The sequence below is a fragment of the Anopheles merus genome, chromosome 3L, assembly GCF_017562075.2.
Source record: "Anopheles merus strain MAF chromosome 3L, AmerM5.1, whole genome shotgun sequence".
Taxonomy (NCBI): domain Eukaryota; kingdom Metazoa; phylum Arthropoda; class Insecta; order Diptera; family Culicidae; genus Anopheles; species Anopheles merus.
Genome location: NC_054085.1, coordinates 19,548,175 through 19,575,721, shown reverse-complemented (window position 1 = coordinate 19,575,721; position 27,547 = coordinate 19,548,175). Strand labels below are relative to the sequence as shown.

General features: G+C 41.2%; 2 protein-coding genes across 2 annotated transcripts in view; both read right to left on the bottom strand.

Moving 5' to 3' along the window:
* Window positions 1-19,441, bottom strand: part of LOC121598509 (5-hydroxytryptamine receptor 1) — an 81,722-nt gene extending 62,281 nt beyond the window's left edge. The window contains exon 1 of the mRNA XM_041925471.1: window positions 18,508-19,441. The gene's annotated coding sequence lies outside the window, so the exon portion shown is untranslated. The remainder of the gene's footprint in view (window positions 1-18,507) is intronic.
* Window positions 19,442-22,473: 3,032 nt separating this feature from the next.
* LOC121598513 (pacifastin-like protease inhibitor cvp4) lies at window positions 22,474-26,570 on the bottom strand. The gene is made up of 3 exons (XM_041925476.1): window positions 25,945-26,570; window positions 23,191-23,435; window positions 22,474-23,104 (listed from the first exon to the last, which is right to left on the bottom strand). The coding sequence occupies exons 1-3, from the start codon at window positions 25,985-25,987 to the stop codon at window positions 22,694-22,696; spliced, it is 699 nt and encodes a 232-aa protein (XP_041781410.1). The 5' UTR covers window positions 25,988-26,570; the 3' UTR covers window positions 22,474-22,693.
* Window positions 26,571-27,547: the final 977 nt, after the last annotated feature.

Genomic DNA, 27,547 nt, shown 5'->3' with positions numbered 1-27,547 from the left:
GAAAAAATGCGAAAGCTTTCATTTTTACTCCGGCGAAACGACTCCGCCAAGAAAGTGCGCACGGCGAACAGCACCCGCGAACGGTTGGAACGTGAGATTGATCCGTACGTTTTCGATCCCTCTTCCGCCGAGGTGAGTGGAAGCGAAAACTCAAAAGATCATCGCCGTGGGTTGGATGGATGCGAATGAAATATGATTATTTATGATAAATCCATACGCTACCTGCAACCGAACGGGATGTATGGCGCAGTGCAACATATTGATGGCTGACGGTGATTGGAAAAGAATCGAATGAAAGATGAATGAGCCTACATCACATTGGAAATCGGTTGGATGTTTTTTTTCCAATGTGATGATGGGTCTGTGTGAATACATTGGTATCAAATGTTTAGATAATGGGAGTACAATTGTTTTCAATACATCTTCAACACATTCAACATCTTTGGTATTGGATATATTTTTATTTTAAGTTTTTTTCAAATATTCTATACAGTCAACAAAGCGACGAAAAATATGAAATCATTGTTCGTAGGGTCGAATCGATATATAAAATGCACAGTACCAAATCGCATCATAATCCAATGTCGAGTCATGGTCTTAACTACGCTAAAGCTGCCGTCATAATCAACATCAAAAGACCACATAATATGCATTCCATGCACTTTTAATTTTAATCGTTTACTACAAAAATGCCTAAAACAAACCGCATCGCTCTTCCTACGTGATTCATTTTCATCGTGAATGTCCCTTCATCCTATTTCCCTCCCGGTGTGCAAGCTCCCACACGGTACCACGCTAATGTTTGTTATGACTTTGGTTGGTACCCTGCCTGCCTCACGTGAGCAGAAAGACAGAAAGTACTGCCAAAGCAGCTACAAATAATCTTGTTAAACTTTTTCAATTACTCCACCGAGCTCATTCCTCGGTTCCGGGCAATCCGATTAACTCACTCGACACGTCCACCGAGCAAAACGCTCCGACCGTGGGAAGCAAGTAAGTGAAAAAAAGAAATCACCCAAGACCGCACACAATTACTAGAATCTTTTGCGCAAGGAAAATCCTTTCCGTGTCGCTGGATGCGTTTCATCACACTGCCACTGTCGCCCAAACGCAGTCAGTAGGCGGGCACAAACGTTAGTGATGCATGGCAGAAGCAATGCATGGCGCGAAGAAGGTGTCGGCACGCGCACGGCGTCGAACGGAGACCCATTACCCTGTCGGTAGATGAGCTTCCCGAGCCGGGATAAAGTGTTGGATAATTACTTCTTTTAAACTGTTCCCCGGTGGTGGAACGTGTGTTTGGAACCTTTTTTTTTGTGCGATTCTAAATTTCCACGAGGGTAAGCGTGCTGTGCTCTCCAGACCTGTGTGCGCTAATTTAACATTACCGGGGAGTGGTGGGCAGGGCGAAAAAGGGAATGTAGTATTTAAGGTATAATTATGTAGGTGATACACTTTCATTTCTGAGTACCTTTCGATGAACTACCGATTGGCATACGTAATAAAAGCACAAATATACAGGTACGTTATGAAATTCACTAATCATAGTAAAATTACTTCTTGCCCGGCCAACACCAAGCAAACATCTCTTGATAGGCATTAAACAAAAAAAAACAGGTTTTCTTTAAATAATCATTAATTTTTTATGAATTTATTTATTTTTCGTTTGTTGTATAGGGTAAATTTATCTGTATTTGGCAGGTTAGTGCAGCAGTTTCATTAAAACTGCTGATACACTTACAATTTTTATTATTTTTCACGAAAGTTCCATTATTTTGAACGATAAACTATCGTATTATGTTGTGCTATTTTTTATTTGCCGATTTAAATCTTTTTTTAGAGATATTCGTGAAAATGCAAACACTTTTTATGTTCCCATTTTCGGCAGGCTGTGCTCCTTTTTTCTGCAACGCCAATTCGGGTAGATAGATGTTTTAATTTATGCCAATAGGTAGAAAAACACATTTAAAACAGTTTTACACTCTCACTTCCCTAAGATTGGTGCAGGAAAGTACTTAAATTATTAATTTTATGTTTTGCCCATTTTGGTCATTTTGCAGGCAGTTTTTATAGTCATTTTGATTTGAGCTACAAACAAAGTAGGCATTGAAGAAAAGAGACATTACGACGGCTACCGAGTACGGCTCCGACTGGCTCACAAATTATTATTTTTCTTTCAAGTTATTGGATTATTTACAGCAAAATTGGTGATATTTGATACAAGAAATCTAGTTTTATGTGTATATCGACAGATGCATTGTATTGTTCTGATCAAGTTATAAATGAATATGATGAGTTACTTCTGAGTGACGAGGTTCATACATTCCGCAGGCATCAATATAATTTAAATTTCCGCTTAGATCGAACACATGGCAATACTCAAGAGCGTAAAAATCCTATACATAGTTTCGAATAATCTAAAAGTTCAATGACTGTAAAACCATTCTCATTTTTTTCATGGAATAGAAGCAAATATGGAATCAAAAAAGATTGTACCAAAAGTCGTTCCAAAGTCGTAAATAAACATTGGCAGAAGTGTTTTAAACGATTAATTTTAGTTTCGATGTGAAAACATTGGCAGAAGAGTTTTAAACGATTTTTTAGTTTCGATGTGAATATTAAACCAATTATGAGAATTTAATAGATACATCAAATCCAATTGGAATGCAGTGCGCAATAGTAAGATCGCTAATAACGCTAGAAAAATCACGATGAGCCAGAGTTTATACTAGGATTGAAACACGCAGGTGTGATAAATCAGAAAAATATATGAATAAACTTAAGGTCCCAATTCTTTAAAAATGTTCGTGGAGTACGTGAAGAACCAAATTAATAAACCCTGGAAAAATGTGTTAAGGTCATATGGCATATAAGAAGAGAAAAGGGTCGCCATGTAGGCAGCAAAGACCTGCATGCAGCTCGCGATCGGTTGTTGCACCAAACAATAAGCATTGTTACGCGTTAGTTGTACTACCAACGCCTATAAACTGATAAAATCATGATGGAAAGCCTCACCTCTTTCTCTAAAATAGGTTTGAGAAGGACGAAATTATTTTTAAGATAATATTACTTTTAAGGTTGATGAATATAAATAAAATTCGAGCATGTGATGGCATGGGAAACCGCTCAAAATAACCCACTGATTAACAAACACGTCACACGTCAAACAAAAACATTTTGTAATTAAAGCATATATCAAGATATTCATCTCAACTCTATGCAAATCTGCTTGAAAAACATTCTTTAATACATTACATTTCTTTTGCCGTGTCCATTATTTAACCAACAGCAAATTGAGATGCAAATAGAACGACTAGAGCAAGAATCGATAAACCAAAGACACGTCACTCTCTCTCTCTCTTATACACACATACAGAGCAAAAAGTACAAAGCCACTAGTCAGCACTTCTTCCAAAAAAAAAAAAAATACTACGTACTACGCAACCGGAACTCAAAAATTATCAAACCCCAACCCACAAGGCGACGGAATGACCACAGCCAGGCACGAAGCAGTACACCAGCAATTTGTCCCATCGCAACGGAAGCTCGATGGCGTACGCCACCCTGCATCAGAAGGCACGGTCCCTAACGGGGAGAAGGGAAAATATTTTTGCACGCTGTACTTAGAGGCCGGAAATGACTTCACAGATGCCGCTCGGTCGAGGTAGTACATTCCAAAGGCATGCGAGAGCGTTGGCAGGCTTCGTTCGCTTCGTCATTTGCAAGCCAGCGGCGGAAAACTATGATGAGCCGTGGTTCGTTCTGCGTCCGTTGCCTGAATATCTAAACAGTTCGATGCGTCGCTTTCGGTCCGTTTTCGGTTTCTTACTCAGTTTTCGTAATAGTTTTGTTTTGCTTCCTCTTAAACAAGATAGTGGCTAGGCTAGAATGGAGCAAAATAAATCCCATCGGAGCAAACATCGTCACCGGCTCCTCCGAGCATGGCAAGAGCTGCCGCAAAATACGGGCAACAAACAACCGTCTGCAGTCAGAGTTGATCCTTAAAGTATGCCCGAGAGTACCTTTAGGGTCAAGTATTTTTCCTATCATGCCAGCTTTTGAGTTGGGCACATCGAAGGACCCACACAAAACATCACCCACGGGGAAAACCACCAGTCCTCCGGTGCGTTTGTTGTCGCAGCATTTTCATCAATTATGTGACACCAGCATCAATTTTCAACGCGTGTTAGATTTCTTTCCATCCCAAACTGCGTCACGTGAATCATCATCCCGTAGCTCCCGCTGTCACAGTATATGCACACAGGGGCAAAATCGATTAAATTGCTGTTCCATCCGTGTCTGTCGCTTTCTCCCTTTTTTTTGTATCTTCCCATGCTTCCTGCACGCCAACAATCACGCCATACGTTGCGTACCGAGCTTCCTGCCGAATCGATTAGGTTTTTGTCAGCACCGCCCGGCTAACACGTACTTTATTTCACAAATCCCGCTCACTTGGATACCATGTTGCGAATGCAAATCCACCGACACACATGCAGCTACAGCTCTTGTTTGCCTATTTTGTGGCCGTTGCAATATAACATCGGCCATTTCAGCGGGTGGAAAATCGGAACCATTCCACCGGGGAGCTCGAATGGGAATAATTTTTGGGTAAAATTTGAATACTCTAATAGCTGTGCGCAGAACGAATGCGAGATAGGCCACTAGGGGCTGTGCTCGAGTGGATATTTATTTGTTACCTTCCTGTCCTTCTGCTTCCGGGCCCATCACCCCGGAGCAGGGTGTTTGGTGGTCAGTAAACATGTCGGGAACGAAAAACACGTAACAGTGAATAAATTAGTGCTGCGAATAGATTTGCCATCACAGACGATAGAGAGCAGGAGCGCTCCGGCGAGCGGGTCCATATTTCATAGCTCTGCTGAAGGTGCAATGTTTTGTGTGCGTTACGATGAACAAATTAGCCTGTTAGAATAGATTTCGATTAAAGCACAGGGTCGCGCTGCGCTGTGTTTGTTTGTTTGGCGATGGAATCAAATTTGTGAGATGGAAAAAATAATAAATAAATACGTTGGAATGCGTTCATTTTGCGCTTTATTTTATTACACCTTCCTTTCTGTACCTTTTTGCACCTTATCAATTATTGACAGGTTTATTCATTAGTTACAGAGTGTGTTTAAATCTATTGATTTATGATTTTTTAAAATAAATACTATAACTACCTTTCAGGCTTAGATATGCCTTAATAATGTTACTTTATAAGAGTGTGCACTGCAACTTCATTTTAATGTGACTTTTCGAGATGCTACGCAGACCTAAAAATCTGAAATTATTTAGAACATTCTCAACACGATGATAAGATTAACTTCTAATCTATCCGTTTTAGCCACCCTGTAGATGTAACGGAACTTGGGGCAAGTGTGCCACCTTAAGCTTTTCAAGTTATAACTCACTAAAACGTGTTTTTCAAAAGCCGATTTAAATCTCATAACCATTTTACATCTATTTCCTCACATATAAATGAGTTTCGCTTGAAAAAAGTGCAAACAAAACAGTTTTTGAAGCGTTTTAAAAAGGGTCCAAAAAGACGTTGTTTTTTGGGCTATGGGGCAAGAGTGCCACTCGTATGGGGCAAGACGGCCACCTGGTTAAAATATCCGTGTTTCTTAGATAATTGGAAATTATTACGTTTGTACCACTAGTGTATATATTCCTACATGTATTTAGTCACCAATGAACCCTTTTTGACCACCAACTGTACCACAATATGGTTTGTTACTGTTCTGTTTCTGTTTTTTCTGGCGTGGAATCCGCTCACAATAGCGCACCATTCCGCAGCACGCTACAACAATGTTTAGCGGAACTTGGGGCAAGTGTGCCACCTTAAGCATTTCAAGTTATAACTCACTAAAACGTGTTTTTCAAAAGCCGATTTAAATCTCATAACCATTTTACATCTATTTCCTCACTTATAAATGAGTTTCGCTTGAAAAAAGTGCAAACAAAACAGTTTTTGAAGCGTTTTAAAAAGGGTCCAAAAAGACGTTGTTTTTTGGGCTATGGGGCAAGAGTGCCACTCGTATTGGGCAAGACGGCCACCTGGTTAAAATAACCGTGTTTCTTAGATAATTGGAAATTATTACGTTTATAACACTGGTATATGTATTCCTACATGTATTTAGTCCTCAATGAACCCTTTTTGACCACCAACTGTACCACAATATGGTTTGTTACTGTTCTGTTTTTCCGGGGTGGAATCCGCTCACAATAGCGCACCATTCTGCAGCACGCTACAACAATGTTTACATTTTTGACAGCTCGCGCCTATGAAAGATGGTGGCACACTTGCCCCAAATAGAGATGGCTCTTTTGCCCCAAAAGTTGTAACTTTTTTGAAATTGAATTTTTTAGTGACAAAAAGAAAGTTTTTTTCAACTAACCCCACAAAAAATTTCTTTCGTTTTCTCAGCTATACGGTGGTGTAAATATTTTCTCGGTTGATTGTTCGCATGATTTTTGAGAGCTTATTTGGTTGGATTAAAAAATTATAATATTCTGATCAATTTTGAAATTCAATATAAATCAGTTTAAAACAATGGGAAATATAGATTGGTCTATATGAAATTAGGCTCAGAATTCCTAGTCATTGGAAAGCAACCAACTGTATACACAATTGATCATTAAACTCAAGTTTTTAAGGAAAAATGCTTGGTGGCACTTTTACCCCGTATGGCACACTTGCCCCAAATTCCGCTATTCTCTTCTACGTCCTACTGTTTTCTATTAACAACTTAAAGATTGTTATCCATTGATCTAGCCGTACGCTTATTAAGACTTGACAAATATACTCCTTTCGGATTGCTATAAGAAGGTCAGGAACGCTTCCTGTTAAGAGTTATTACTTTACAAAATTATTTATAAAAATCTATGATATTTCACACAATTTAGGTTGCACAATTGATGTGATCATTCCAGTCTTTTTTTATTAAAACAATACAAAAGAGTGTTCTTATCTACTAATTATCCTTTTAAAGCTTTAAGTTCGTGTTTATCTGATATCTGGAGTATCTATTTATTTTCAATAAGTTCTATATTATTATTATTATTATTATTATATTTTTATTATACGAATAGACTCATAACCTTCGCACGTTTTGTTGCATTCAAGTTTCTAAATTCCGGTCTTTCAATTACATTTCAATGAATGTAAGGAGCCTTAAGTTATAAAATGCTACTATTTCTGAAAACATCCTCCAATATTTTTCAATTTGTTTGCACGTTTTATATTTATGTTCATAATTGTATTTGTTTCAACAAAAAGTCCCTTTTTATAAGTTTATATTTTTGTTTGAATTTTAGTTCTTCGCAAATCTGTTTTTCATCTACTGATAGATAATATGTACTTCTTTGTTTAGAATTAAACTTATTGCAGTTCAAATTTATCCATACTTTTCTCCATTCCACTGATTTTCTGTTTTTAAGTTGAATTGGGGGGAGCGGAAGAAGGTTTAAAATTGTCGTATGAATTTCTCTTGCTGTGGGTTTTTGAATTATTGAATCTGTCAAATAAGCACATTCTTTTGTGTCTTTATGACCTTAACCCGCTGCAATCCATCTTTATGAACATGATGACCCATTGCTATTTTCATTTGTTGATATTATTGTCACACATTTCATAGTTTACGTGGACATAAACGTTTATCATGTTTTTACGGAACAGTCCTGAAATAGTTTTTCTCACAAATAATGAGCGTTATAATGTTGTTTACACCACCATGTCATATGTAATTGAGGTTCTTTGATTTATTTCAAGCTATTATGTTTTCGTTCTGCAATAATTTTTTTGTGGCGTAGATTATTGATATGCATGCGATTTCGCCGAGGACAAATGTCGAGGACAACATTTAACGATAAGTCGTTTAAATTATTTTGAATTTATCATTTACGTATCATTATTCCGTGGATTGTAATAATTTGTTCGTGAATTATTAAGAAGAAGGAGAAGAAGATGATGATGACGAAGATGATGGCCTCCTAAAGGACGTATTGCGTACATAGTTTAGTTGACAACATTAAGATAAATAACTTGTATTGTTTAATTCTTCAAAAAAAAAATAATACTTTACTTCCGAAATGTCTTAAATCTTTAAATTAAATCTTCACTTAAATTTTACGATCTGGTACACGAGAAGTAATTTAAAACATTACCAATATTTCAACCAGGAGTGAAACCCAGATATGAAATCGATGCTTGACTTTAATTTATCTCGATCCATTCAAAAATTGAAGTAATTGCTTTCCACCACTACTTTCCAACTAAGTTTCAAAGCCAGCCATGATAATAAGTCGCACACCAACCCATCGCGCACAGCATTGCGGAAAGAAGATGCGGGCACGATTTAAACAGTAGCCTGTGTTTTTCCGCGCGCACCAGCAGACACGAATCGCGTGCGGCCATAAATTAACCGTAGCTTCAACTAAAAACTCATCTGAACGGGCTTCCGCCCCATATGCCGCCCCGTAACGGATTTCTGGTTCCGGTTATTCGGGGCGGAAAGTATCAAACTTGATTTACCGCGCCTTGCACGCATCAACGAAGCAGGGAAATCGAGCCCCGGATACACCGAGTTGTAGTTTCGTCCCGACAGGGAACACTCTGGTTAACTGCGGGAGGGAAGAAAAGTGTGCGTATGTACGGGTTATGATGAACAGCAGAACTTTTTAAGATTATCGACTGGTAGCAATTTACAGCAGAATTAATCCACCGCTAAAGCTTGCCAAAAATGTCAGACTTACACTGATTCTCACGGTATCTGAAAATCTAGAGAAATAAATTGACCCAAATTATTTCAAAAATATACTTTCGTTTCATACATGACTGCTGCTGGCCATAACAATAAAACTAAGTAAAAAAAAAGACGTTCTCTTTACAACCAAACGTGAAAAAACCTGCTGTCATATTGCCGAATGAGGTACGAAACAGCTGCAATAAATAACAAACGTATGGTCTGGATCGGAGCCAAACCAACGATAAAGATGCTTTGAGTATGACATATTAAACTTTCTACTTTTGATCCCCGCCCAAAAGCTAAGCTCTACAATCCTTACAACCATTGACGCTCTCAAAGCAAAGCCCTTTAAGAGGCTACACTGAGCTTATCGATTTAGATTTAAACAATTGAACACAAGCACTCTACGGTTTGATTTTTAATTCACCATTTCAATAGTATTGATTCAATTATTTGGCATTACAATGCTCAGTGTTAATGCATCCGGCTACATTGAGCCAACAATACCCTTCGGAAGCAAGCGAAAGCGCCATCGGGGGCATTTTCCTGCGCAAACAAAACAAACATCATCTTGCTCTAAAGGCACATAAGACTCGAAAAAGCTCAACCGCTTTCCACGCGCAACTTCACAATAAGAACACAATGGTATGGAAATCCAATTGGCAGAAACAAAACAAAAAAAAAGGAAATGTATAGTGGCGGGATCGAGATCGCACTACGGTAAAGTACGCCCTTCCTCGGTTCCATTGCTTTTCCGGCACAATGTAAGTGAAATCACCGGGCTCACTTCTTCGCCTATTGCAAATCTTTGCAATTGAACACCTCACGACCACGCTCAGTTTTACACTCAGATGGTGGTGCTTAATGGAGGCGAGTGTTGTGGGGCTTTGGCCACGGTACCCTGCACCACCCTTCACCACCCGCACGACTTTTATTATGAAAAGTGGAAAGCTAACTTCGAGCACGAACGACACTGGAGAATGAAGCGCAGAAAACAGCTTGTCTGCCAGCCAAGGGACAAGGGCGACCATTCGTTTAACAGGCACCGTCGTGGGCATTTGAGGTAAAGAGCAAAAAGAAACCCCCAAAAAAAAAAGCCCATTGAACAAAACAAAAAACCTCTACAATTGCCCCGGCAAACGTGTACCCCCACAAGAACAAGACAAACGAACTCAAAGTAAAGGATTGAAGCAGGAAGGAAGAGAAATTGAGCTCGGTAAAAAGCGTGAAACAACCAAATGGAGGAAGAGAAGCAAAAAAAAAAACAGCAACAAAACCTACAGTAGACATTTTGGCAACATCCTGTAAATTAGACAGCCGACGAGGAAAAACCCCGCCTCTCCCATTCTCCTCGGCCGAGGAACTCGGTGGAAAAGTGGATGAAAACATCCGTAGCAAGTACACGCGAAGTACACTATATCTTATCTTATGGGTTTTTCGGGTTTTTACGCCCAGGGAACGCCAAGGGGCCCCGACGGACGGGGGTCTTTTTGCGCTCTATTTTTCACCACTTTTTTGCACCGCTGCATCGCATCGGATAGCAACGGAAGTACGGGGGGGGGGGTATATCCAAGGGGTATGTTTTTGCAGCGGAGAAGCGAACACTGCTTGAGAAACTGCGGCCAAACCACGGCCACAGCTCGGCCGCTCTAGATCTTCTTGATCCGGCGTTTTTTTTTGTTTGTTATTAGTTTGCTTTTTTTTTTGTTGTGTGCTGAGACGGTTTTGGAGCTGCTACGAGATTTTTCTTAGTTCAGGAAGCTGGTGAACTTTCACACATCCGGTTAAGAGCGACAGATCTAATGGACGGAAAATTTGTTCACATCTTTTGGGCAATTTTTGGGAAAGTAGTGTACTTCAAATTATTGTTTTGTGACAATTTTCATACACTTTCTTTGTACATTCTACTGCTCTATGTCAATAAATAAATAAATAGACAATTTTAGAACACAATTTAGTTTTTTTAATACACTCAGTTAGTTTTCCAAACAAATCAACATGACTTTTTTGTAGACTAGGCACAACACATTTAGTAACTTCTTCATGCACAGAAAAAGTCCAATTTACATCCGGAGATCGTTTAACATACACTTTTAAGTTACAAAAACTGCCAGTAAGCTGTCCCAACCTTCTACTTAAAAGCATACAAATTAACAAGCCTACAAAATCACCGACAATAAATCAGTTTAAAAATAAAATAAAAACCTTTTTCTCCCTTTCAAAGCTGTCAATTGTTCTTAGTACAACTGTAACAGTGAAACCACTCTGCATCAGACCACAGTGCGCCCAGCACACTGCTATCGTGATTGAAAAATGACTGAAATTGTTATGTTCGTTTCATCCATCCGCTTCTCCCCATTTCTGTTGTAATGCCTTGTTGGCAAAACTATGAAACAATCTTTTCTTGTAGAATTTTATATACAGTTTTCCTACCCTCTAGCGTACAACTTTCGCTATAGTGCAGCCAGCAGAAGAAGCAAAAAAATACCGCTCCGATAAACCAAAAACCACTTCACTCATCCCTCACCCACGAAGGAAGAGCTGTAAAAGAGAGAAGCTAAGCAAGTCGAAAGGCTCCAGCGACGAAGATATCGCTGTATTTAAGCCGAGATTCGAACGTAATGCAATAAAGGCGTACCACCGCCACGGTGGGAGTGGTGGGCAATCTTCTGCCTCCGCTTATTCCAACGCGTCACACCGCGCTAGGGTAGAAATTACTCGCGGCGAGGGAGAGTGCAAGACACCCAGTCAGCACTGAGCCGTGATTGCCGTTCCACGCCTTAAAGCTTCGGTCTGGTTGGAAGCTCTTCCCTTTTCGCGTGGAAGTAAAATGCTTTTACACATTGTCCCTTGACACTGCAGCGAGGTTAAAGCCGTGGGAATCGACTACGAGGCAGTATCACGGGTGGGTTTCAGTGTCCTTTACCGGGGAGCAGCATACCGCAACGCCTGGATGTGTGGCCCTTGTACGGGCGCGTCCGAAATGCTCGAAACGAAAAAGAAAGAACCAACCAACTGCGCACCACTGTGTCACTGTTATACGGAGTGACATTTATTTTATTTCAATGACCCTCATGGCCCTTCCGAAAAGCTTTTTAAGTGGAGCTCGGCGGCGGCCAGCTTGCGGATAGCAGTTTTATGAAATTAAGCTACAAACCTTCCCCACGGGGACGGGCGGAGTACATTCGTTCGGAGTTGTGTTGCGTGTCATTAAAATAATGAGCGTTGCAGAATAGTGAAACGGCCATCCACGGGCACGGGGCAGTACATCACTAATTAAATATTTCCAAGCCATGTAGCGCAAAAAATTGCATGAGATATGATAAAAATTGCAAACACGAGCACTCCAAGGATGGTACAATGCGGAATGTTCTAGCTTACCGCGTCTAAGTACACTTGATAGCTATAGTTCTTGGCAGTTACAAAAAAAAACAAGAACCTTAGCATGCCTTTTCTTGGCATAAAAAAGATACTTCATTGGTAGTAATGACTTGTTGTTTGGTGGAGAAATTTGATTTGTTTCCTTTTTATTAATGATGAATTTTAAATTAAAAAAAAATGATACAAGAAACATTTTACGGCTTTATCTTTGCATGTTTTGCATCTCTTTTGTAATATGTATGATTTTCAACAATTAAAAATGACACATTTTCAACAGACTTATCTGTGTGAGTGTGTTGTTGTTTTAATTTCCGTTTATCCTGAATGGTAATTAAACGTTTTTACATTACTTTCAACTATCTACTGAAATAAAATGCCAATTATTATTATCATTTCTTTTAAGATTATGTTTAAATCATCAATTATGTTAAAGCAGCGGTCGGCAAAGTCCGGCCCGCGGGCTAAATGCGGCCCGCCGCAACATTCCATGCGGCCGGCGAAAGGATTTGACTGATTTTGAAAGATGGGAAGAAACGATTCGTACATAAATTACTGAAGATCTTTTAGTATGCCATATTATACCATCGTACATTTTCAACTTTTAATTAAACGGTACATCATTCCATAGTAGTTTAATTAAACGTTGGAAAAGTACGATGTATCGAACTCGAGGTCAATATCCCCGTAACTTTTGCTTGAAAAAATATGTCATTTTACACTGGCTGTAGAAAAAAACTAGGAAAGATAATTTCTTTACATTTACATCTGTTCAAAGGGAATTATTTCAGATTACTTGCACAAATATGTTCAAGACTTTGCGAATTGCCTTCCGTCAGTTATTAGGAATTTTCCCCATGGTGGACGAAGACATGCATGATTTAAGTTCTACCTTCGATTTTCATCAATTCTTCCTAAGTTTTCGCTAGATAATTGTTAGAGTAGAGTTTTTGCATCACGTTGGTGCAGAAAAAATCGATGGGACACAGGTGTCGAATGCTGGACCAGTTCGCAGACTAGGGTGTCATATCGAAATTCTGTCGAAATTCACCTGAAATGATTGCATTGAGTCAGTGCCAGTGGATGCGAGTTCCAATTCCTGATCTGTTTATTCATGTTTCCCAGGTATTATTTTACTGTTTGGTGGGTTGCATCGATCTCCCGATCCAGCTAACGCAGTAATGTAGCCACTTGTCCCTCTGTCTTCATTTCAGCTTCTTGTGGAACCTCAACAATGAACCTGAGCTTTCTTTCGATGTTTTGATTCTTGCCTAAACAGTGCCAAGATGTTGGCGACCAAAATGCCTAACAGGGTATACACGACGTCCACAAACTTCCGCACGGAGTCCATTTTGGACGCTAAGGGGTGCCATTCTTTGATCGCGCACGCTTTTGATTCACTTTTTTGGCCATCATGGTTAGAGTTTGACTGATAGAGGAGTCAAATTCTGTCTGCTAACTAATGGGATACTACTACTCAAAGTGCGATTAAGGTTTTGTTAAAGCGGGTTAAGAAAAACCTATGAAAAATCGACAATTGTTGTTCATTTTTTAATGCAACCATTATGTAATATTAACATTATTTTAACACCTCAGTAAGACTATCGAAATGAAGGTTGCATATGAAATTGTATGATTTATATTTTTGTATATTAAAAAAAAAAATAAGTAGGCATTATCAATTTTGAACCATGCTTGGATGACACAACTATAGGAAAACAGCAAGAATACCAATCAGCATTGCTTGATATCATTAACCAATTATTTTGTTTCTAAAATTTTAAAATGTAATAATTAAATCTAAATAATAGAAAAACCGCATTCTCCTGGCCCGCAGCTTTAGATCATTTACTAAATTTGGCCCTTTGCCTCTAAAGTTTGCAGACCGCTGTGTGAAAGAGTCAATTTAAATAATCAATATTAACCAAAATTAAAATGCTTGGCACTTGAATGTATTATTAATAAACGCCGAATTTAAGGCTCTCAGAAGGATTTAAATTTTGATTTGTAATAAAGTGTCAAACCTTTGATTATTTACACTGAATTGTATAGAAAAGGGGACTTAAGGATACCTCTGAAAACACTTAAATAACACGAGTCTCTCTGATGAGTTGACCTATGAAGAAAAGAAATATAGCTCTTTATATAGTTTCCAAACACTTTATTTTCTTCCACACAGATTTGCCACACAATTTCCCTCCCGTGTTCATACAAAATACTCAAACAAACCACTTAATACGCAACCATTAGTGGGGTTGAAAACACTTTCCTCATTATCGTTGTAACTCTATTTTCCAGGTGGTAACATTTCCCTCTCGAGCGGTGTTTTTCCCCCTTTTCGAACGCAAGTGTGCAATTTTCCTTCGCAATGGCAAATAGCTCTACTACGATGATCGTTTTGAGCAAACATAATTAAGACAACTTTATGGGTACGGTCCCATATCCTGCAGTGCAGTTTTACGCTTGTTGCGACGTATTTTTTTTTCATCCTTCGCTTCTGTTACACTCCCTCCCACATCATATGCCATCTCGTATTTTAACTGTATATCGGAGAGCCTTCACTTGACAACGTAGGTAGCGTAGGTCGGAACGGCCCGGAGGGCTGACAGCACAACTTAGCTTCAAACTTGGCTTCACGTTTTGTGATTGCAGATCCTGCTGCTCCTAGCTGCTAGACGTATCGCACGCGGGTTTTTCCCCCAACCTCAGCTAAAGAAAAACCGCTAAAGAAAACAATAACAACAAACAACCTGCGAGCGGCTGTTACACACGTATCAAAAAGCAATAAAGATAATACGCCCAACTTTTCACCTTCCGCGCTGAAGGGTGTGTCGTTTCCGCTCCGTAGTGTGCGGCTCCCTGGTTGCTGGGCCTTAGGACGAGGGCTTAATTATTTCTTGCCCAGCAAATTTTGGCCAAGAAAAACAGCAGGAGGGGAAAAAAAACTTCTACCCGGTTCCAGGACGATTCGCTGCTACAACCATTAATTGCTCTGTATTGTGATGCCCGCTGTGTCCCGCTGGCTAAAGCTTGCGGAGCTAAGGTGAGGTGGGCTCAACCCCCCCCCCCCTTTTTATTCTGTTCAGTTGCGTAAACATCCACTCGGACGAACCGCTCTGGCGATGCAGACGTGTCGAGAGGCAATCGAAGTGATTATAATAATGACGGTCGTGAAACGATCATGCACGACTTTTATGATGATGAGGACGGTACGTGAACGGGCGGCGGCCCCGTGGAACCGTTGGCTGTGAAGATAAGTGCATAACTTTTTGCCAATGTTCCGGAAACCATCCGGCCGTTTGTTTTTTTTTTTTTAATTCTTCTCGACCGGTACCCCGAAACCAGCAAGTGTATCGATCGTTCGTCACAGGGAAAGCTCCCTGCAGTGAGTGAGCTCGATGGGTCGGAAGTTTTTCGTGCTCCTTTTCAACCACTTCAAATGTTCGGCCGGATCCCCTTTTGGCCATCCTTGCCCCGAACGAGGTGGGCGTCGCGCGTGAGCGAAGCAACGCAAAAATAAATGCCGGCGAAACATGGCTACAATTATTACAAGCATAATCCTAATTGAGTGCAATCCCATCTTAAGTGGTCAAATTTGATCGCTATTTTCTGTGTGTGTAAGAGAGAGAGAGCAGTGTGTGGCTGTATATGTTTAATGTGGAGAGGATTCGTTAAGTATTATGGTTACGGATAGGACCAGCAGAATGGTAGCTCAACTGCAGTCATTAGAGCAAATTGTTGGAGAAGAACGTGCAGCAAAACTATGTTCATAGTAATCTCTAGCAGATACATCAGAAAACAATAGCAAAAGAGCAATTAGATTTCAATGTTTTTTGCTCATAATTTTTGTAGTTAATACTTAAAACTTAATTAATGTTATTAATAATAAGAATGGGTATATCTTTGTATTGCTGATTTTAGTTGCCCGAGTTAGAGATATCATAAAATATCCTTTAATGTGAAGGTAATAGTGCCAGCATGGTTTGACATCTTTGCATCGGTTCTAGCATGGTTAGATATATGTGCAACCAACCAAGAAAAAAAAAGCTTTTTTACTTATATTACTAAAAATTGACACATAAATATAACTGCGTATCACCGAATTTATGTGATACAGTCTGTTCCCGATTTACGCGGTTTCTGCATTCCCGACGAATCCCCGCAAGTCAAATTTCACGTTTTTTTGACTAAAATACTGCTGATTACTCGGAGTTTTTTTATTTAACTCAGAACTTTCATACACTTTATTATTTATTTGATATGATTTGTGCAGAAAATTCTTATATTGGGGTCCTTTCCGTTTTAAGTTCGGTTGCTAAAATTTCAGCCTATCAGCTGTTTGCATTGTATAGCAGTTTTCGAGCAGCTATCAAAGTGGGTATAATATACAGGTGGGCTCGCCCCAAGGTGTATGAATTTAGAAGGCAGATTTTTATCGCTTCTGTTTCTGAATGAAGATTTGAAGAGTGTTTTGTGTATACGTCAAGCCTCCAGAAAGCTTGTTTGAACAAAAGTTTTCACCCATCCTGATAAAAAGTTATGTTCAAATTTGGGTTGAAAAACATGCCATGAGACCACCTGGACTACATACACTTTGATTCTGGATTCCATCATCAGATCATCAGATGCACCTTGGGGTAAATGTAAACACCACCTTGTTTTGACATTTTTCGCGCAGGTACTCGAATCTAATTCTAGCTTTGAGGCAAGACTAATCTAGACTGAAAATTGCAGGCTAGTTTTGTGTGTGGTTTGGTATGGAGTGTTTACATGATTTCAGCCTCCAACTGTCAAACTCCATATAAAAAGCTGACTAGAATTGTTAAGAGCCCCTAATCTAGAAAACTGCGTGTCTCCGAATCCACTTAATTCGAGATCCGTGTAACAGACTGTACATGCAATTCAGTTGTAATGTTGTTTTATTATAATAAAAAAAAGTATTGTAACTTGGAGTTTTATATCGAAATGGGAAACGAACAAAAATAAACGAACAATGAAATTATAAGTAATTATATTAATACAGTTATTTAGTTATAAGCAATACGGCCTTTTTGGACCGTTCCTCCTGAATAATAAATAAATATTATAATGTATACACTATAGTATAGCAAATATAAAGTTACATTTATTATTTAATAAGGAGAGAGCAGGAAAAAATATTTAATTAAAAAAATGACCCCATCCCCGCTCAAAACAATAAAGAATCGTCTTGGGAAATTCCTGAAATTGTATTTTTGAGCATTGTTAGGAACGAAAATGCCGAAAAAACACATCATTGCTAATTTCAAAGCAAGTTCGTTTACATGGCCTTTTTCTGTTTTTCACTGTACAACAGTGCTCTTGATTAAGAGACGAAGCTCTCTTGTTACGAACAGTACATGTTGTAGATGATCAACCAACCAAATTGACTTAATCAGAATCATTTTGTTCACAAACGACCTTCAGCATCATTCGCAACTGCCTGTATTTCACTGGAATTAATGAACTGCATTCATCAAGCAACTGACCCAATCCTTGTTGATCTCACAGTACCTCGCGATGATATTTTTATTGAATAATATGATTAGAAGCAGAAATATATTACGATTGAAATAAGCATTGTAAAGCTAGCCTTTATCTAACGATTCATACATAATTTAGTGTCATGGTTTAGGTTCAAATTCAATAGCATTAGTATTCAACAGTAATGCTAAGCACATAACTGCTTCTAAATAGGGAATGTATGAAATTGAGAAAGTATCAAAAATGATTAGAGCAAACTTGTGCCGCAGTGCAAAATCACTTCACACCAGTGAATTATGTGAAAACATTTTTATCTTATCGTTAGCAATTTAACATCGCTCCAGCTAGATTACGTTGATTTACATTCATCCACACTCCCTAAGCTAACGCACACGCTTCAACCACCACCAGGCGCACCCATCACCCATCCGTGGGGGACCGATGCCAAGCAAACATCGACGAAAACATTACTCATTGCTTGCCTGACCTCAGAGACGAGCGAGGGATAAAAAAAGACAACTCTCCCCCCTGCCGGATACATTCCACACGCTTGCAGGTCAAATGCAGCAGCAGAAATGCAACCAGCATGCTCGAAATCAATTCACTTAAGCTGCTTTCATTAATCAAAAGATGAGCATCGTCCGCAAGCGGAGCAGGATAGCATGCAAGCAAACGGACTGCAGCAGCAGCACGCAGTGTGGGATCTGAAGCTGAAAAGAATGAAACATCACCGCCCATTCGCAAAAAACGAAGTAATGGTAGCGTACAGCGGGAGTACAGTGCGGGCTAAACGCCAATCATAAATACAGATAAATGCCGCAATCGTGGTGTAATCGGGAGTGCCTCTCTGGAAGGAGCACGGTCGACCGTGGCGGGTACTTACTTGCTTTATCCCGCCCGTTGTCTGAGTTGTTCTTGTGTGCACCACCACCGGGGCACCAACACTGCTGATTGCTTCGAGTGCAACAACTTTCCTGCCCGAACCGTTTAGTGGCTATTTTCTTTCTTTACACGTTCACTTCCTTCAACACAGCATCCTCCTTAGCTGCACGAGCAATCAACGGCACTTAGAACGCTGGGAAAATTCACACTAGGACACTTTTTTGTGCGATTGTTTAATGTCTCTTTTCAAGCTAAGTAGAACCAGCTGGTATTAAATGTAGCGCACATTTTACACAACTTCGAGCGCCATAGGAAAAAAGAACCACATTCACCCTGAAAAACACACACACACGAACACCCACTTACACACTTTCTACTCACAGTTGTGCTCAACCAACGAATTATGTCACCTTCGCCGAAAAAGGCTCCCCGCCGTTCACCACCACGCACTTACGCACCGGGAGCGTCGTTTTTCACTGCACGTACGTACGATGGGTAGCAACATATCTTGCAAGACACATTTTCCTTCGCCAGAGAGAGCTACACGCGGAAGCAGAACGCCCAAACTCGGTTACACTGGACCGCACACGGACCGCATACGCTGGCTTGCTGGCTTCCGCAACCGACACAGCAAGGCATCATCTGTCACGCGCGCAAACTGCTCAGCGAGCCACCCGCGTTGGTTGGAGTGATTTTCCACACATTAGCCATCGTCGCTTATGGAGCATTGGGGCCCATCCGCTTTGTGCGGTATAATCAGCGACGGGACCGACTACCACCGGCTACCGGTGCGAGGTTAGCACAGCACTGCCTAGCTGTCTGCCAGTTCCTTACCCGTGAGCAACTGCTTTTGAGCGTACTGTCTTGTGTCCAACACCGTCCGTTGGTGAACGACACTCACGGCAGCTTCCAACGAGCTCGGGAACCTGCGTATGACTGAGGCTGCAGCGGGTTAATACACTGGTTAACATGCACCCGATATCGTCCACATTCTTGACGCAGTAGTTCGTGAAGGGCCAGAGCATGCGGCGGCTGTTTGGGAAAACGTTTCGGGAAAGCAAGGCGTTCGCGTACGAAGAGAGATGGGAAAACTGAGAGTAATCTTTTCCGCGATTGGTGGAACATTTTCCCGCGCAAATCATTCGTGCTTACTTACGCTCTCGCTTGAGGGCGGCATTCTCTCGCTACTGCTCTCGCGTTCGGGTAACCACGTGATTTTAGCGATTGAACAGCTATGGAAATAACATCGCGTGCGGTGAAAACGCTTCTTGCAGGAAATTGAATGCATTGTTATCTATGGTATCACTGTGCTTGTTGTCAATGTGCTTACCTGCAATAGAGTTAGTGAATGCTTTACAGAACCTAAAAACATTGAACGTAATACAAGTTGTTCAATTGTAGCGATGAAGTTGTCAGAGGTAAGGGCTCATCCATAAACTACGTAACAGTATAAATTTAAATTTACATTTCTAAGCTTTTCTGCCTAGTTGAAGAAAACGTAATGATAGAAGTTAACTTTAATACGTAGTCCCACAGAAAGGTAATAATACTTAACTACTACTACTCTTTTACCTGTATTTGCATTTACATGTACTTTCTGTACTATTGAAGTTTATATTACAGAATCGAAATGTTTGCTTTGCGCTTTTGATGATTAAGTTGGAAAGTCATGCAAGTCACCATTTTGTTGTATGAAACGTGTAATGTTACGTCTGTTGCAGTAGCAACGGGTAGGTTTGAGGCGATTTTTAAATTGCAACGAAATGTTTCATTTGCAACGGCTAAGTTTGAAAAGAAATTTAAACTATTGTAATTTATCGTATGAGAGCAAGATTGCTGGCCTAAATAAGGATACATTTTTGGGAACGGCCCGTTCTTGAGTTCATCGATAAGCGTAAGGAACACGGACAAAGCGTAGGGTAATAATAATATTTTTAGAGCTGGTACATCCGGCGGGTGGAAAGAGATTAGGAGAAAAAATGCATTGAAGACGAAAACGTGCATATGCACCAGGTAATGAATCCTTTCAGTTACCTACCCAAAGCGAGGACGTCATAAAATTCCAAATTTTCTTAGGATCAATTTAGAATGCGTGGAACTGAAGCATAAACATAGCAGCATATTAAAACATCTTCTTCTTCTTCTTTGGCTCAACAACCGATGCCGGTCAAGGCCTGCCAACACACTTGTGGGGTTGGCTTTCAGTGACTTATTGATTTCCCCCCATAGCAGGATAGTCAGTCCTACGTATGGCGGCACGGTCTATTTGGGGCTTGAACCCATGACGGGCATGTTGTTAAGTCGTACGAGTTGACGACTGTACCATGAGACCGGCTATATATTAAAACATAAGGAACATAAAAAAACATTGCATGGATTTCCGAAAAAGGACTCGGTACTTTTACACACACTGACGCCAATACATTTAAACAACGTGTACGGACACATTTCAACACCATCAAACATGTTAGTATATAAGAACCAATTTTTGTTAAATAAACGTTAGACCTATTTCAGAACCTGAACGGAGAACGTCTCGATTTGTTTTAACGTCTTGGCCTTTCCTAGGATTTGCTTTAGGTCTCATCCGGGTCACTCTGCCCCATCCGAAAAGTTATTGTATCAATTGTGCCACTTTTGCAGCATAGATTCCCACAAACCGTGAATACTAGCGAAAAGTTCAATGCACAATTGGTTTTAATAACTCCTTTCGGCCAGAAACCCATCTTTTCCTATAAACCTGTTTTTGGTTGAAACTTAGGACACTGAAGGCCTTTCCTTCGCGTGGCCTGGCCCGAGTTCCGCCGTCAACAACGTCTGTCAAAGTGCAAACGAAATAATCTCAATTTGTTTTTAATCTGTTTTGCTAAAATGCTTATCCTTCAGTAGAAATACTCTAGCATAAGCTTATCTTTGTGGCGCACGGTTAATATTTAACAAGAATGTAGCCTTGAAAGGGACAATACAATACCTAACTACAATCAGGCAAATCATCAAGTAAAGGTCTATATGAGGCATTAAAAGATTAAATACATTATCGCAAGCAAATCTTGGACATTTCAATATTCTTCTTCTATTTGGCGTAACGACCTAGGCCTTTACAGGCTTTCGAGACATAATTAATACCACGCAGTCAGATAGTCAATCATTGCTACAGAGGGACGGTCGATATGAGGCTTGAACCCATGACTCTCCGTGCGAAACGTCATTTATGGATGGTTATTTTGGTTTAAGCTTTATTATTTCTTGTTTTTCAACTAACTCTTGTTGTTTCTTAAGACACGAATTAAGACACAGATACAATAAATTTCCTTAAAAAATGGTGTATAGCTTCTAATACGCATTTCCCATAAAGATTTTTTTTTCTCAATTAGCAATACATCAATAAATTTCACTCCACTTAGGGAAATATTTTTATTCAAGCATTTTTGTTACATCCCGTACAAAACTACCCATAGATATGCCTCGAACTGGTATGCCCTTCAAACAAACCCACATTCCTAACCTCTTGGTTAATGTACTGCCATGCTTACGGTTTGTTTTTTCTTCTACTCATCGCAAGTTTTGTTTTTGCACTGTCCACCACTCCAGCACACTCAGCCCAATCATCCGTACTAATAGATAGTTTTCATCTTGAACTTGGAACTTTTCCTAACAATCGCTTCCTTATGGCGTCCACTTGGAGCCCAGAGCATGGTACACAAGTTTTGCCCTTTCCCATCCACAAAGGAAAACTTATTGTTTCTGCCCTGAAAACGTACCCATATCGAGCCGTTCCCCCGACCACTCACATTGGGAGGAACATTGTGTTGGTCTTATAAATTTATTAGCCACTTGGACCGTATTTCCTCATTCTACCCAGACTGGACCACGGATGCTGCATAGTGACAGGGCGGGTTCAATTAGTGGAACGAAGAAAAAGGGTGGAACAGTATTTGGAGTGATCTTTAAACAACGGCGTTTGGTCTTGATGGTAAAAATAATAACTTTATTTCCGTGTATCCTCTGAAGTTTGTTTGACAAAAATGACTTGCGTGTGTGCCCCCTAGCTCGTACCGTTCAAGCAGCACCGGGAGAAAACAATCAAAGGCACCTTTCTACTGATAGTTCGACTGACACTTAGATACAGCAACTTAGTTGTACAGCTTGTCAAAGGCACTGCGGCACTACGAACTAGCATTCTTCTTTTACCATTCACCGGGAACACAGAACTTGAAGGTACATCCTGCCATCTTGCCATCGTCCGAACAGAGACAGGTGTTGCACTGATACTTGAACGAGGACCTGGGCGTACAGCTGAATCCGGGCGCACCGGGAGCAATCGCGGACTGGGGCAGATCATCGGCCGGCACTGATCGCTTCTGTTTCAGTTTCTGCTGATCGTAAAAGCCCGCCGGAAGGCAAGCCTTCAGCGTGCAGGCGGCATGGCCCGTCTCGGTACAGAAGCAGGTATTGCAACCGTCGTCACTTTGGAACGTCGTGCCGGGAGTGCACTTCTTTTCCGGAGCGGGCTCGGAACGCTTTGCACGCTGCGGGCAGGCTCTCCGCGTACAGAACCATCCGATACCGTTGTTGGCACACCGGCAACGGTTGCAATCCTACGCGGGGCGTTCGAAAAGAAATTAAAAAAAAAATTTAGTTGTTGTAAGTGGAATAAACATTCATTTTAATGACCCAATCCTACCTTCATCTTGATCTCGTTCGGTGAGCAAACTTGTCCGTTTGTCTGCACATGAATCTCGTCCTTCTCGTCCGCGGACGACAGCGACTCACCGTTCTGGACATCGAGCCGCACCTGGCTGTCATCGGACAGCTCGTTCGGTGGGCACATCTTGCGCGTACAGGCCTTCTGGCCGTCCGGACCGCAGCGGCACTTGTTGCAGTCATCCATGAACGTCGTGCCCGGTTCACATTTCTCCTCACACAGTGCTGTTCACGCGAGAGAAAAGCGAGAGAAAAGAAACGAAAGTTAGAGCATGGAACAGTCTTCCCCAATTCCCGCTAATCCCGCCTATTGCTTATCGCCTTAAAGCCCAAAGATGAAGAGGAGAGGAATGCTACCAGCTTCAACAGTTTTGTTTGACCATCCTGCATACATGCTGGGAAGCGTAGCCCTGGCTGGAAGCAACGTCATCGTGGAAGCGGAGAAAGTGGCTGCTGATAAGCCATTGCCAGATAGTAGGAATAGTTCAGCCCACAATCACCACCGACCGATTTGCTTCCAGTGTGGCTACACGATGCAACCAAGGGACAGATGGCGATCGATTCCAAACACAATTGACGGATCACATTGCTGGAACCATCGCATATACCATCGTTCGTGTGCGATTTCGATCGTTCGCGATTGTTTGGATCGCCAATTGAACGGGGGTTTTGAAATTGAATTGACCTTTGGCGAACCGTTCACGGTGACTAAACTGCCTGGCCGCATCGATGTGATGGTAAATAGCGTAACAGAAAACGTGCAAACTGTTTACGAAAAGGGAGCAAAATAACTGTTGGTGTACAGTATTAAAGGTCAAAATTGAGTATGTTTCATGAACTGTTTAAACTTGCTGACAGTTTCAAATCATTACATTGTATTTGATATGAATTGAGATTTTAAGTATTTACGAAGAATGTTATTGGATGTTCGCAGAATTGCTTCCTTCTTTTAAATATCACTAATCATCTCTCAGTTCTGCAATAACCGATCATCTAAGTTTAAAACAACTTGAATTCCAAGATGGATCTTTTCAAACTTACAGAATTATTTCAGGCCTAAGTTGTAAGTCTTATGTTATTCTTTTATCACTGGAAATGTTACATTTCAACTAAGAACTTCCACAAGATAATCCAAATTGATTTAGCATTACGTAGTAGCATAGTAAACCATTACGGGATGATCTTTCCATCCATCCATCAACCTTATCCGTTCAACCACACAATGTACCTCTTTCGAAGGACACAATGCTTAGACAAATTCGGGTGCATGCTCCCAACGACACAGGGTATCAAAAGTTCAAGGTTTCTTCACGTTTAGAAGACATTTCGACGTCCACGCAAAAGATCGCGCAGTCCTATAGCATCGGCGATGTGCATGAATGATTTACATAAGAGAACGTCTGCCGCGGACGCTGTGCAGTGGATTTGAGACTCGGTGCTGATGTTGCTGCTGCTGCTGCTGCTGCTGCTGCTGTGTCTTATCGCGCCCGCCAACAATGCGACCCCGACCATTGCCACCAGCCAGTGACCAGTGCCGGAGCACCGTGGCACCGTGGCCCAATGCGTCGCCGTTGTCGCCGGAGCTGGCTATACACAGAAACGCAATTGGGCACGAGATAGTCGTGCCCGTGGGGTTGTGGTTCCGTGTAGTTCAAGGTAGCACTGATACGTACTCCGGCCGGAGCACCCGGCCGGTTGGGTGAGGGTGAATCGTGGCGCAAAATTTCAACTGGAATACGCAGGCACATACAAAACAACAAAAGAAAAAAAGAAAAAAAAACGGAACAGACTAGGGAGGCGAGATGGGGAGCGATCGGTACGCGCGTGTGCTGCTGATCGGAAGCGGTTAGCGATGGAAGTGGAATCTCATCTCAGACATTGCGACGATGGCGTCATCCTTAGCAAGTGACCGATTTACCATGGTTTGCTGTAATCGCGATTGGGTGATTTTTTTTTCGGGATTCGGGATGAGTTTGTGAGTGTGTCTGTCTACCCATGGCTTCCGGACACATCGTACGTCTTTAGGGTTATGGCAATTGGTAGTTGTCGAGACGAATTGTTAAACAATTCCAACAATTCCGAATGGCACGCTAGTTAAAGACAATATCTGCCTGAGATCTGTCTATTCTTGAAGCTTCAGTATCGATTGCTCGATCGGTATTGCTGTACGCCCATTTCTGATAGAATGTTAGCTACAGCATAGGTTTGAAATACGTGTTGAAGTGGCTTAGTCCACTATGATGGCGATGCCAATATTCCGTTGAATAAAACAAAATAATAATAAACATCTTAAACGATATTGCAACTTTTCCCTTCCACGTGTCAATTGAAGTAAATCAATTGAGATTTGACGCATGGGCTTTGGAGCGGCTAGACACAACCGGAATGCAGGCCCAATAGAATTAATGTTAATGATAGCTGGTTTTATAAAACAATTGAACGTCCCAGTCTTGATTAGTCCCATAGGGTAACCGGTAGCGGATAGTTTTAATAGTAAATGTAACCTAAGTTCAAAACTCAGGACGACCAAGCTTTCTCATCAAACCCGGAATAATAAACACATAAATAATAAATCATATCAGACCATAGACATACTTCAATATTCATCACTCGTTGTGAAATTATTCAACTAATGCAACATTGTATCTACTTGTTAAGCTGAATAAAATGTTGCTTGCAGCGTAGCGAGCATCTACGTGTACAATAAACTAAATCATCTACGCATCATTCTTACCTCCTACTACACACGTTGCCACAATCAGCAATAGAATCTTCATGATGCCGCCCGGCTTGGAATACTAATGCACTTAACAACAAACAGGTTCTGGTTACTCTTTGCAGCAAAAAAACACGATCTGCTAAAACAAGCAGCAGCGCACTATACTCTCTCAACACGCGCACCACAGGCCGGCGTCTTCTATCCGTAATCAATTCGGCAGCAGCACCTCACACACGCTCAACGGTCGGTTGGGTTCTGTTCTGCTTTTACAAAATCTTGTCGAGATACCGCTCGCACGCGCGTTGATCACTTGCACACTCTTGCTTGCCGAGGCCGAGGAAACCGAACTTTTGGTGTGGCTGTGTGAGATGCTATCAGCGCGTTACGCGGATGGATGGATGGCTCACACTATCGCCAAACGGTACCAATACCAATCATATCACACACGCAAACACTCTCTCCCGTACACACACACACACACACACACGTACAAGAGCACGTTAGCAATGTTTCACACACCAGTACCCCGATCGTTCGATCTTGGGGTTGTACCTTGTAGCGCGCACTTTTACGCCGCTCGTTTGGGGGAGATCTTCACTTTTGCACAGCGGCTCGTCAACTGATTCGCTGTACCGGGCGCAACGGTTTATTTAAATACTTTATCAACATCGACAGTTTCTGGTGCCATCCGCTTCCTCCTGTTACCCTCCACCCGATCAGTCCCCTTTGGGCGATCGCCCATTTTAACGATCGTCAACAATCGGCACTCTTATTGGTTGACCGTCGGTCTGGGGATGATGATGTTGATGACGGAGCACACCAAACCCAAACAACACCGTACGTCATCCAGATGTATGTACCATTCACGGTGGTCGGCCGGTTTCAGTTCGATCGCAAAGCACGAGCGAAAACGATACCGCCCTTTAGGGGGAAGTGGTTTTCCCCATGTATTCTTTTTTTCGCATTTACATTGCGCTCAGGTTGACATTCGCCGGATCATTCGCATTGCTATGGCAACGGTGAGGCCGGTGTGCTTTCGAGTCTAGAGCAGCGGCATCACTAAAACACTCAACACGGGTTTGATGTTTGTCGTCACTCGCTGTATGCTAATGGATTGCGCTAGAGGCTTTAATTGTTGTTTCAAGTTTTTATGCACTATTTGCGTGTGGTTTGCCTCTTTTGCCAGTTGCCGGCTCTCTCCGACATATATCATTCTAGGTGTGCGCGATCGTTTGTGGAATGATTAGTTTGAATGATTCGCGATGGTAATAATGTTGTTGATTACATGGTCTGCACACTTTGTTGGATGAGCTGATCGTAATGAGTTGATCGTTGTTTTAGTTAGCTTTTCTCTTTTACGATTCTTTTTCGCATGCCTATTTTTATTAATAATCCTATTTAATATATTACCTTTTTCATTATTAACACAAGAGGTGAGTCATCATATTTAAAAAAAAAATCTTTATTGTTCCTAATGCAATTCCCTGCAAGCAACATCAAAACAATTCTTCGAAGAGGGTTCAATTCACAGCTGGGCGTGAAAAGATAAGCCGCAAAGGAAGCTGCCAACCCCTTTCGTCTCATGACACAACCAGGCTTCAGTTGGTCAGTATGCCTT

Bases quoted from the DNA above. Each gene is read 5' to 3' on its own strand.
- LOC121598513 (XM_041925476.1), bottom strand. From the start codon at position 25,987: ATGAAGATTCTATTGCTGATTGTGGCAACGTGTGTAGTAGGAG. The intron at 23,436-25,944 runs GTAAGAATGATG...TCGCGTGAACAG, and splicing joins GGCAACGTGTGTAGTAGGAG to CACTGTGTGAGGAGAAATGT. The intron at 23,105-23,190 runs GTAGGATTGGGT...CGCCCCGCGTAG, and splicing joins CGAACGAGATCAAGATGAAG to GATTGCAACCGTTGCCGGTG.